General features: G+C 39.9%; 1 protein-coding gene across 8 annotated transcripts in view; it reads left to right on the top strand.

Annotated features, from left to right (window-relative positions):
• The window catches only part of ANKS1A (ankyrin repeat and sterile alpha motif domain containing 1A), a 212,749-nt gene that overhangs the window by 91,267 nt on the left and 108,702 nt on the right, over positions 1-12,780 (top strand). For all 8 annotated transcript variants that reach the window (XM_061632334.1, XM_061632331.1, XM_061632330.1 and 5 more), the window contains one exon: positions 2,678-3,225. In XM_061632334.1, the coding sequence (XP_061488318.1) occupies positions 2,678-3,225 (548 nt within the window). The remainder of the gene's footprint in view (positions 1-2,677; positions 3,226-12,780) is intronic.

The following is a 12,780-nucleotide window of genomic DNA, read 5'->3' as shown; positions in this document are numbered from 1 at the left end:
TGATAAACAGCAACAACAACACATACTCTGAGCATGTGCAGTTTCACATTTTAAACTCACTTTAAGTGTTTAATTGTTTTTTGCTTACTTACCGCCTTGGCCCAGTCATTAACTCAGCCTAAATTACCTCACATACAAGGGCAAGTTAGTGCTTGATCATAGGCATAAAAATTTGATTCCTTTAACCATGGTCTGCAACTTTGTACTATAAAAGACCATGTTTTTGGTCCTGCCCGTCTTATAATTTAGTATAGCTCGAAGCATTCAGCCAACCTTAATCTGGCCAGATTATTGCATGGTTTAGATGCATAAATTCCACTAGTGTTCTGTTGACCTTACTCATAGATTAGGGAGCGCAGAGGGGGAGTTGTGGAAAGCAGAGTCATCTGCTTTCATGTTTAAATTATTTATTTATTTATTTGCTATTACAGGTAAAATAGTAAGGAAAAACATAGTCCTAATTGGAAAATGGGAACAGGTTTTAGTTCAATGTTCTGCATCAATGGCAAAAACAATAACAAGATGTTTGAATGTTATAAAATAATAATGTTATTGTGTTAAAAAAAATTGATTTTGCAATCCTGTACCCATTTACCTGGGAGTAGGCCTCATTAAACATAAAGGATTCTATCCAGTGCTGCACGCATCGAGTTCTGCTCATACAGTAGGACTTCCCCTTCCTCTCCTGTGCCTATACTCCCTCGAAATCTGCTCTGGAGGGTCCTCCAACCCTCTGGAGCAGATTGTGAGGGGAGGGGCTGCAAGGAAGATGAGGGGAGTTCGGTTGTGCAAGTGGAAGCCGCTGCCGGAACAGTAGCATTGGATATGACCCACTTCCAATGTTTGGCTTGTAGACTTCTGAGTAGACATGCATACAGTGACTTCTTAATGAATGCCTGGACCTCAGCATCTGCATAGCAGGAGACATGCCCCTTTGAAAAGTTTCCACATTTAGCATTTGCCATGGAGCGGGGGTGTCTTTAACATCCAGCTGCACTTATTGTGTAGTAATATTTGCAGAAAATAGCTTGTAGGGAGTACCTGATCTCAGCATCCTGGTTGCTCGGAAGACAAAGGACTAGAAAATGAGACAAAATCAGGAAAGAAAACTGCACTAAAGGGAAGGGGGAAAACATCAGCTCTTTAGGACCCCAGGGATTCCTGTAGTCTGGTGTCCAAACAATTCACTTGTCAGTCACAGTTCTGACTTCACTCACTGGCTAAAACCACTGAAATGTGGGTGCAACCAGGCTGGCTGATATCATAGTAATTACTCAAGGTTGCCTGCACCATCTGGCTTGATAAGTTTCCTCCCAAAAGGGCTAGAAGCTTACTTTGTTTTTTTTAAAAAACAAACTCAGCGTCTGAACTCCCTTGTAGGCATGGGCCATGGTGCATTATAATGGCACCATTATAATTTGCCCATTCCTGTAACAAACTGCTACTGTGAGCATTCATTGTCACAGCAAGTTTGTTAAAGCAGTTAGGATGCTCTAATCACTTGCCTGCTGTGAAACAGTTGATATTTACAGTTTGGCTAGAATAATTTGACAAGGAATGGGAAGCTTGCAGAGTTGCACCAGGACAAGCACAGATAGTAGCAAAATCAGAAATTTAATGGTAATCTTTGTTTCAAATCTAGCGTCACTGTAAAAAAGCTATCAGAATAAACAGACTGAAAATATTGATGATATTACTGATGAGTAAGACTTGTGAATGATATAAAATGGATGCTCTGTTCAGATAAAGCAATTAATATAGGGATGACAGTAAAAGAAAATCTGCTAATAGAAGGGTTTGACTTTTAGACTTGAGTTGATATTTGAAAAGTATAGTCCACAGAAACAAGTTTCCCCTTCAGCCCTTCAAAGACCATCCCGTATTTAGTTATTAAGGACAATTCTGAATACCTTTGTCTTGTAGTAAGGATGCTAGATGGGGGAGGACTTTGAATTTCTCTTATATTAATTACATTAATGCTTTGCTATGAATTTTTGAATAATTCATATCTGCCTTAAGCTGGTCCTCATACTGGACTCATTTTAATTGGTTGTGTTACATTTCAGCAGCAGTTCATATTGCAAGTAGATGATTGTAGCAATAGGGCAATACATTCTATGTAGAAGAATTAGTTAATGGAAAGCAAGCTTTGGTGGAGTTAACCCCACTCCAAAGCTCTTATTTCTCTTGCATAAGGAGGTGAGATCAAGCCACTAGGGAAGGAAGCAGCTGTAGGGAGGAGGGGAAAATGTTTTTGAACTTGCAGGTTGTTTGCAGCTCTTATTTTTCCCCACCCAGTGCTCTGTGCCAAGGGTAGGGAGTGCTGCTCTAAATAACACTTTGGCCTTTATGGAAATATCTCATGTTCCAGGAGTCTCAGCCTGTCCCTCTCTCTGCAGAGTATAGTTAGCACTTCTCCAAACCTTATATAGCAAGGGCTGATTGTTAGTGTTAACAGGAATAAAATGAAATGGAGCGGGCTGCCAGATTGCATAAATCAGGCTAGTGTTTGGAATTTCATAAATGCTCTGACTTCGGATACAATCTGAGCACTCAGAACAATACTGAACTGTTCTTTCTTATTTCTGTCTCTCAGTGGAGGAAATCTGGTTCTCTATTTCTCAATTTCTGTTTGTTCGGGTTTTGTGTTTTGTTTTTTGCTTCCATCCTTTTGAAGACCAAAGGAGGAGCAGTGGTAGCCACAGCCAAGTAGATGCCCAGGATGTCCAAGTGCTGGATCAGTTCTCAGGTCTGCTGCATGGTTCTTCTCCGGTGTGTGAAATAAATGAGGACCCTTTCAGACTCATTTCTGCTGTGGGCAAAGGAAGTACAGAGGGGACTGCTATGCAGCTGGAAGATGGTGAGGAATCTGGATCAGTACAGACTAGCACTGCAAACCAGAATAAAGTGGTCTATTCAACCATCCACCATACGAGTGACAACAAGTTGGACCCTGAAACTTTAGCACATCCTCACTTGCCACAGCACCCTGGTGGTGTTGAGGAAGGAGACAAGAGCAGTGTTGTGGGCAGAGTTCACTCAGGAGGCAAGCCCAGAGCAGAACTCAAACTTAGTCGTAGCTTGTCAAAATCAGACTCTGACCTTTTGACCACCTCACCAACAGAGGACGATACTATGGGGAGCAGAAGTGAATCACTTTCCAACTGTAGTGCTGGAAAGAAAAGGCTGGAGAAATCACCTTCGTTTGCTTCAGAGTGGGATGAGGTAAGGCTGGCCTTGACCTTATAAATCTGTTTTCAGTGAAATATTGCTGCATGAGTTGATTTTGGTAGGGCATTTTGGGGTAGAAAGATTGGATGTGGAAAGATTTGAGGTAGAAAGATGCTGTTTGTCATATCTTTGTTTAACTTCCTCTAATTTATCTTTAAAAGTTGACCTTGGAGCTTTGAACATATTTGGTTTAGAATTGAGGGTGAGGCTTAAAAGATAATAGAATTCTTATTAAAAGTTTAGGTTCAGAGTGTGAATTTCCCTTGGCTTGTCTGTGACTTTGTAGAATGAATTTTGTACTGCTTGGGGGGGCAGATAATGCTGGAGAATCAGTTGTTGCAGTGGAATAAGCTCCCACAGTTTATTCTCTTTAGAATAGTTTGTAGGAAAGAGTGGGTCACATATTTGGGTCATCACTGTCTGCTTTGTTTAAATGAGAAAGCATCAGTAAAGATAGGGAATATCTAAATATTTTTGCACAGATAGCATAAAGTAGCTAGTTTACAGAATTAATAGAAAGCTATCTTATTGTTATATGTCCAAGACCAGTAACTGGTTAAACTGCCTGATAGAAGGTTGCATTAGTGAATAACTCAGCTGACATTATGTGTCCCTCTTGAAATTGCACCACAGCATTACTGCAGCATTCTTCAGTACTGCTGATTCTACTGACTCTTAAAAGTAGAGTTACATGAAAGATGGCAGTGTAAACTGCTTTGTAATAAGTAAAAGGGCAATCACACCTTAGCTCAGGGTCAGTTTTGGGGACATGCATGCCTGGTCTAAAAAGAATGTAAATCAGATTTTCTTGTCTGGCAAATTATGTGGGTTGAAATAATGTAATCACTATGTAATAGAATAATTATTAAAGTTTTATTAAAGTAGCTCAGAGGCATGTCTTCATAATCATAAGAAATACATTAAATTTTCTATTAAATGATTATTTAATCCCCACCTTTGGGGATACATTTCCATAATTTACTTAAAATAACAAGGGAACCTGTCCTGTGCCCACCTAGCTAAGATGGCAGTGGGATGTAGTTTCCAAAACAGAGGACTTGTTTTGGAAACATTGTTCCCCAAATCTAACACTATATGCATTCTATGTCTTATTTTTCTTAATATTTTCATTAAGTTTTTAAGAATATTTCCTTTACCAAAACAACATAGGCAACAGATAATCAACTGGGGACAGGAACGACTGATAGAAAGGACGCGATGGACAGGAAAAGTGGGGAAATTAGAGTGCCTCAGTTCCAATGTCACTATCCTCACTTAGGACCCTCATCAGTCAAGCCAGTGTTATTCAAGCAAGTTCATATACATATGGAGTCATATCATGTCAAAGTATTTTTCTTCCTGCTGTTGCCTGCAAAAGGCCAGCCTTTCACATGCTGAAAGTTCAGTAAGGTTTTCAGTGCATTAAACAATTGTAATGGAACACACATAATATATGACTGAGGTCTAGAAAGTGTTCACTGGGTTTGCACTAGCCCCAATTTCACAGGTGTCTTGTGTGCCATAATCATACATTTTCACTTGTCAAGCAATCACCTTCACATGTGCTAGCTGAAGGAAGCATCTCTAATAATAATTAATAAGAATAAACTTGCAAAAGAGCAGGCAAAATGAATAGAACCAACTAACTGCAGAAGAATCTAGAGAGCCATAGTTTCTGTTTATTACATATCTTCCTGTCACAACATGAGCTTTTTCTACCCAGAGCCTCAGTTCATGTAACACATGTTCATATGAGCAAGTCAGGCTAGCTTGTTGGAAGTACTGCATATGATTCAATTTGTTGTAAGACTACAGAGGTCTTGCATATATAACAGTTCTTGGTCTAGAAACCGTCCTGAACATTGCTGTCATTAACCCTTATAGTTTTAATCTTTGTTACTAAGTCCTGTCTAAATATTTTCTGCTGGAAAAATATAAATGGTGTCAAAAATGGTCTGTTGTGACCTTAAATAATTCAAGATGCTCTGTTTCCCAAACAGGGTGTTAAAAGTGTTTTCCCAATACTTTCCCAATGGTGTTTTAATGTTCAGTCTGTTTCTTTCAGAATTATGGTTACATCATCTTTAAAGACTCTGATCAGAGTTAATGATGCTAGGACTACAGAGAACTGTTGGAACAGTTACTCATCCTATTGTTCTGTACTAATGGTTATTTGCTGTTCCATCTGTGTTCTGATGGTAGTAAAGGCTGTATTTTGAAAAATAAAGGAAAACTCTCTGGTACATATTTAGCAGAACACCAATCACTGTTAAAAGTATTTTATGTTTATACAGGCTGTTGGGCTGGTTAGAAAATAGAACTTTCCTTTCATAGGCTTTCATACTCCTTGCTCTTCTCCCACGTGAAGTCTGTCTTCCCTTGTCAGCATTAGCCATGATTTAGCCTAGCATTATGGGCTGGGTCCAGACTTAAGGGTTGTATCCATCAAAGTTGTCCTGTTAGTGCAAGACTTCTGCTTGCACAAAGGGACTTCCTCTCTCCGTGATCCCCACAGACTGCTCCAGGTGGTTTCAGGAAGCCTCAGAACAGATTTGGGGAGTTGAGTGCACAGAGCAGGCAGGGAGAGGAGAGGGATAGGAAGTCCCTTTGCGCAGGCAGAAGTCCTTACACTAATGGGACAACTTCATTAGCTATCACCCAAAGCTTGTCATACTTAGGTCCCATTGAAATTGGTGTGAAATAACATGACCAATTCATGTCATGGGGGTTAGCCACTACTTCTTGGTTGTGAGATACTGGGTGTAACCTGAGACCTGTAGCACTGAGCAGAGACTAAGGCCCGCAATGTCCATCTTGACACTGAATTTTGATATTGGCACAAATCAATTTTTGCTCTCCCCCTTCACTCAGCCCTCTGCATTGTACAACATCCAGCCTGATGAAAGATTGTGGAAAGCTTGCTCACTGTTTTGTGACAATTTGCTTGCTTCTAATAAAGATATTGCCCAATTGTGGACTTAAGCTTTTTCCCCCCTCTTATGGACCAACAAACCATCATTTTGCTTTTATGTCCCATTGGTTTCAGGATTAACTTAATCTGAATCCAACCCTATGTCTGCACTGTTGTTAATTAAGTCAGCTTACTTTTTTTAACCAGGAGTTTGGAGCTGATTTGCAACCCATGTTTAATGTAATTCCTGGCAGATACAGAGCTACCTCATGATTAACATAGACAAGGAGACAGAAATTCCATGAGTGGGGGAGGGAAGATTGAGGTTTACTCATGAATTCTTAACTTGTTAACTATATGGCAGTTATAACAGCACCAGGTCTTAGAAGTGTCCCTCCACTTAAAACACCTTGTCACCTTTATGAAAATTGTGTTTAAATGTATTGATACTATCATTCATCTTACCAAATACAGCTCTTGGATTCAAATCAGATGTTTCATATGTTAACAGAAGAATCACAATAAAATTAAATCTGACTGTAATATGTTTGTGAATTATGATAAAGATTGTGTGTTTTCAGAATCTGGCCTATATTAGTACTTAGTAGTGGCTATATAAACCTCGTTTAGAGAAGAAATTGTGTGTAATCAGTTTGGCTAAATCTTGAAGCTGCTGTGGTATAGTTAGGTTTGGATGAGGGACTTTCAGGTGCAAATCACAGTTTAGTCATTAACCTCCTGATCAGCTTTTTTAAGTTACAGAGTCTTGGGTGAATGTAGACTCAGGACAACAAAATGTGCTGGCACCTTAGAGAAATTGATTGTGGCTTAACATACAAGAAGGTGATTGAATAGTTAAGTATAGACATTTGATGTACAACAGAGAGTGACCAAAGTTAACTGAGTAAATGCTGAAGTACAAAGCATGTTCAAGTTAGAATAGAATGGAAAGGAATGACTTATTGTAGGTGCTCACTTTTGTTCCCAAATTTAGGCTGTATGGGACATGGGCTACCCTACCTCGATCCCTTAAGTAAGACAAATATTGCTGATTTGGCCTTCAGTAAGAGCCCTTCTGAGCCACTGTTATACTATTTCAGATCCTGCTCAAGTCTTGTTGAATGGCAGAGGCTGAAGTATGCATCCTGAGAATGGCTCACAAGCAAACAGTAGAAATATCAAAGCAAGAAGCAAAACATCAGCTAAAAGAATCTTGCTTATTGCCTTACTTCACTGTTGAAAAATTAAGGATTGAACTTATGTCTGGGACAGGCTGTAGTTATCATAAATATTTGAATGCTTTTAAATTTAGCTGAAGGCGAAAGTGGTAAATTTGTTTTTATAATCTGCTAATAAATATTCAGCAGGCATGAATTCATTGTGCAGCAGTCAAAGCTCACTAAATTGTATATAATGTGAATAAATTGTTTTTGTTCTGAAAGGTTGGAGTAGGATGTGTTACTCCTGTGCCAGGATGTGAAATGCTGGCATCCTAGTTTCAGAGACATGTTTAACTTGTATGTATGCATTTTTCCAGCTGTAGAGCAACTTTAGACTTGGCTTTGCACATGGCTTTGATTGTTTTAAAGAACCGTCTATCCCATTCAAGCAAATGAACAAAGCTATGCGTAATACTTTCTCTTAAATATGAACTGAATAAATTTCCTATAGAGACATCATAACATAAATCAGACAGAAGTAATTTCACCCACTTCTGGAATCTAATTATGACTTTATACAAACAATTTAGGAACCTCTAAATGAGTGACCTGAAGCATATATTTTACAAACAGAATACCTAAGAAATTAAAAAACACAAAGAGTGGTATCCAACTAAGCCAAATTCTGAGTAGACTCCTTAAAATCATTGCTAATCTAATTAATTGATTTTAGTCGATCACCTCTGAATATGACTTAGTTGGGGACTAAGGTTCAGATCCCCACTCAGCCATGGAGCTCAGTGGGTGACTTTGGGCCAGTCACTGTCTCTCAGCCTAACCTACTTCATGGAATTGTTGTGAGGATAAAATGGGGATAGAGAGATTCATTTAATTTACACCACCTTGAGCTCTTTGGAAGAAAGGTGGGATATAAATGTAATAAATATATAGTATTTTGAATTTGTCTGCCTTTGATTACACTTTGTTTCTTGTCCATCTACCTTAATAATCCTGCCTGGTTAATATTTCTGTTTACCATTAACAATGTAATCGATTTACATTAATAATTTGTGAAACATGTTTAAACTGATTGTATCAGTGTTATGAGGTATTTCTGTTAAAAGTATTTTTTTAACAGAAAATATTCTATTCTGTGTCCCAGTTTGCACACTGGAGAGCTATATGGTTTCCAAACACGCTTAATCATGCCAGACGTGCAAAATCAAATCATACATGTACTGTATCTTAAGTTGTGTTAAGTTTTGAGTTCTCATAGTGTGCGGCAGCTGTGAAAAAGGCAAATTCCATGCTAGCGATAATTAGGAAAGGTATTGAAAATAAAACAGCCGATATCATAATGCCGTTGTATAAATCTATGGTGCGGCCGCATTTGGAATACTGTGTACAGTTCTGGTCGCCTCATCTCAAAAAGGATATTCTAGAGTTGGAAAAGGTTCAGAAGAGGGCAACCAGAATGATCAAGGGGATGGAGCGACTCCCTTACGAGGAAAGGTTGCAGCATTTGGGGCTTTTTAGTTTAGAGAAAAGGCGGGTCAGAGGAGACATGATAGAAGTGTATAAAATTATGCATGGCATTGAGAAAGTGGATAGAGAAAAGTTCTTCTCCCTCTCTCATAATACTAGAACTCGTGGACATTCAAAGAAGCTGAATGTTGGAAGATTCAGGACAGACAAAAGGAAGTACTTCTTTACTCAGCGCATAGTTAAACTATGGAATTTGCTCCCACAAGATGCAGTAATGGCCACCAGCTTGGATGGCTTTAAAAGAAGATTAGACAAATTCATGGAGGACAGGGCTATCAATGGCTACTAGCCATGATGGCTGTGCTCTGCCACCCTAGTCAGAGGCAGCATGCTTCTGAAAGCCAGTTGCCGGAAGCCTCAGGAGGGGAGAGTGTTCTTGCACTCGGGTCCTGCTTGCGGGCTTCCCCCAGGCACCTGGTTGGCCACTGTGAGAACAGGATGCTGGACTAGATGGGCCACTAGCCTGATCCAGCAGGCTCTTCTTATGTTCTTGTGTTCATAGGTAATGAAAAACTTTTAATGCTATCTGTGCATGAGTGGAACAGACTTCTATTTATGCAATAGGACTGCACTTTCCTCTCCCCCCCTGGCAGACCCCCCTCGAGCCCTGAAAATCTTCAGGGGACTGCATTGGGGAGGAACGGAAGGTGAAGTCTTGTTGCATGAGCAAAAGTCTGCTTGCACAACATTGGATTCTGCTGATTGTAAGGCTTCTGAAATGTGGCAGTTGGGAAGAGCATTAGTATCTATTTGACTTAACCAATTTAGTTTGCGCTAACAAATATTTTTGACTACACTTTTAACTGAGCTACTAGAGAGGAAAAGGACAAATAGCTTGAGTAGTTAACTCCTTATAAGCTTGTCTGTGTTTTATAGATTACAGCAAAGCCTTTGATTGTATAGATCACAAAAAACTATGGAGTGCTTTAAAAGAAATTGGGTTCCACAGTATCTGATTGTTCTGCTTTGTAACCTATACTCTGGACAAGAGGTTACTGTAAGGACAGAATATGGAGAAACTGACTGGTTCCCCATCAGGAAGGGTGTGAGACAGGGTGTATTTTATCATCCTATTTCTTTAATGCAGAACTTATACGGAAAGCAGGTTTGGATCAAGATGAAGGAGGTGTAAAAATTGGAGAGAGAAATATCAATTTAAAATGTGCAGACGATACCATACTACTAGATGACTAGACTTTCCTCTTCTCCCAGGCATTTTAGCATGTATTTTTAAATTGCTTTTTAAAAATGTGTTTTTAAATTTGTATATTTGTTTTTAATGTTTTTAATCATTGTAAACCGCCCAGAGAGCTTCAGCTATGGGGCGGTATACAAATGCACTAAATAAATAAATAAATACTAGCAGAAATCAGTAATGATCTGAAACAAATGCTGATGAAAGTTAAAGAGGAAAGCACAAAAGCAGAACTACAGCTGAACTTCAAGAAGACTAAAGTAATGACAACAGAAGATTTACATAACTTTAAAGTTGACAATGAGGACATTGAACTAGTCAAGGATTATCAGTACCTTGGCACAGTCATTAACCAAAATGGAGACAATAGTCAAGAAATCAGAAGAAGGCTAGGACTGGGGAGGGCAGCTATGAGAGAACTAGAAAAGGTCCTCAAATGCAAAGATGTGTCACTGAACACTAAAGTCAGGATCATTCAGACCATGGTATTCCTGATCTCTATCTATGGATGTGAAAGTTGAACAGTGAAAAAAGCAGATAAGGGAAAAATCAACTCATTTGAAATGTGATGTTGGAGGAGAGCTTTGCACATACCATGGACTGCAAAAAAGACCAATAATTGGGTGTTAGAACAAATTAAACCAGAACTATAACTAGAAGCTGAAATGATGAAACTGAGGTTATCATACTTTGGACACATCATGAGAAGACCTGATTCACTAGAAAAGACAATAATGCTGGAAAAAACAGAAGGGAGTAGAAAAAGAGGAAGACCAAACAAGAGATTGATTGACTCCATAAAGGAAACCAGAGACCTGAACTTACAAGATCTGAACAGGGTGGTTTACAACGGATGCTATTGGAGGTCACTGATTCATTGTTATGTGCCTTCAAGTCAAATACGACCTATGGCGACCCTATGAATCAGTGACCTCCAAGAGGGTCGCCATAAGTCGTAATCGACTTGAAGGCACGTAACACACACACACACACAGGCTTGTCTGTACATAAACTAGTCATATGGGAATGATTACAAGACTTTTTATCTAGCTTCAAGAAAGCTGTGTACTGCAAGAATAGGGCAATGGATCTGTAGCAAATGTTGTGGTTTTGAAGCTGCTAACAAATATTAAATTATTCCTGACTTTATTTTCTATTAATAAGAGAGAACTTCACTGTTCCTGAATTGTAACATGTGAAGCAACCTTAACATAGAGTAGGGCCCCGCTTACCGGCGCTTCGCTTCCCGGTGATCCGCTAATGCGACGGCTTTGATTTCACTGTTTTAAAGCCGATTTTGCCCTTTTGTGGCATTTTGCGACATTTTTGCGCGACGCGCCCAATTATATCCAGTGGGGTTCCGCTTTACAGCGGGGGTCCGGAACGGAACCCACCATATAAGCGGGGCCCGCCTGTATTTAGTTCTACACAATTTGTTGCCAAATTATGATACAGTTCTGCCTAGTCTGTTACATCTGCCTAAACGTTTGATCACAGTTAAATAACCCATAAAAATCACTTTACCTGCACAAATTCCCTACTCATTTTATTGCCTGTCTTTTTTGAATTTTAGGCTGGAGCTGAACTTGAGTGCTCCTGTGTTACAGGCTAGCAGTACATATAAGGATGCTACAAGCTAAGGCTGTAATCCAATACACACATACTGTACCTGGGAGAGACATGTGTTGGATTTCAACCGAAGAGTACATATGAAGATTGTATCTTCCCTTTTGTCTTACAAATTTCAGACGTTGCAATACTTTACCTCACAAATGGGAGCAAGATAATTTTTATTTTGTTGCCTAATATTTTAAGCATTAACCACCACCACCCCAAACTCAGTATATCCTAAAATATTCTAAAATGACTCAGTCCAGCAGTTTTCAGCCAATGGCAGGATTTAGCAAATGGTTAATTTCTTGTTGATTAGGGAAATTGTGCCTTATATGTTGCAATCTGGACCATCCACCCCCAACCTGGTGCCCTTCAGATGTTGTGGACTAACCTCCCATCATCCCTACCATTGGCCATGCTGGCAGGAACTGATGGAAGCTGTAGTCCAACAATATCTGGAGGGCACCATGTCAGGCAGTTACGGGAGAGAGCCCTTTCCTCAAACAGGTAGGGAAGGCTAGAAAGGATTGAAATACTAGTTTCATCTCATTTCTTTTTCTAGAGACCCGTTGTGTCAAGCCTCACAACCATAGCTCCTTGCCAGAGCAATGTCCTCATTGCTGTAACCGGAGAAGGTGCCTCAGTGTTAACTCTTAAGTTTCTAATCTTCCCTGCTTTTTTCTCCTTTCAATTGCTGGAGATGAGTAGCTGTCCTGCCCAGAGTGAGAATCATGAAACTGAGGTGAGACTGGAATTAATTCCTGTTTTATTAGAGTAACATCGAAGGCAAGGCGTCTCATAGATTTCCCTAACTAGCTCACTGTAATCCTTAACTAAACTATTCAGTCTTACTCTGCAGCATGTAAGGGGAGTTGACTCAGCACCCTCATCAGGGGGGCTCGGGCTTAAGTAGGAAAGGTTTTCGCCCATAATCTCTGACTCCTGCGTGGGACCTCCCTCTTTTCTCAGCGGCGCACATGAGGTGACAGAGGGTGCGCACACATCTGCTCATCGGACAGTCTAGACTCCTCAGGTGCCAGCTCCATTGATGGGGGAGGAGACGTTTCTGGCAGGGAAGCGTTTGAAGGGCCAGACAAGGAATCCTGGGGGGGGGTGGAGTTGGT

This window comes from Rhineura floridana, chromosome 6, assembly GCF_030035675.1.
Source record: "Rhineura floridana isolate rRhiFlo1 chromosome 6, rRhiFlo1.hap2, whole genome shotgun sequence".
Classification (NCBI taxonomy): Eukaryota; Metazoa; Chordata; class Lepidosauria; order Squamata; family Rhineuridae; genus Rhineura; species Rhineura floridana.
This window is presented reverse-complemented; position numbering and strand designations above follow the sequence as displayed.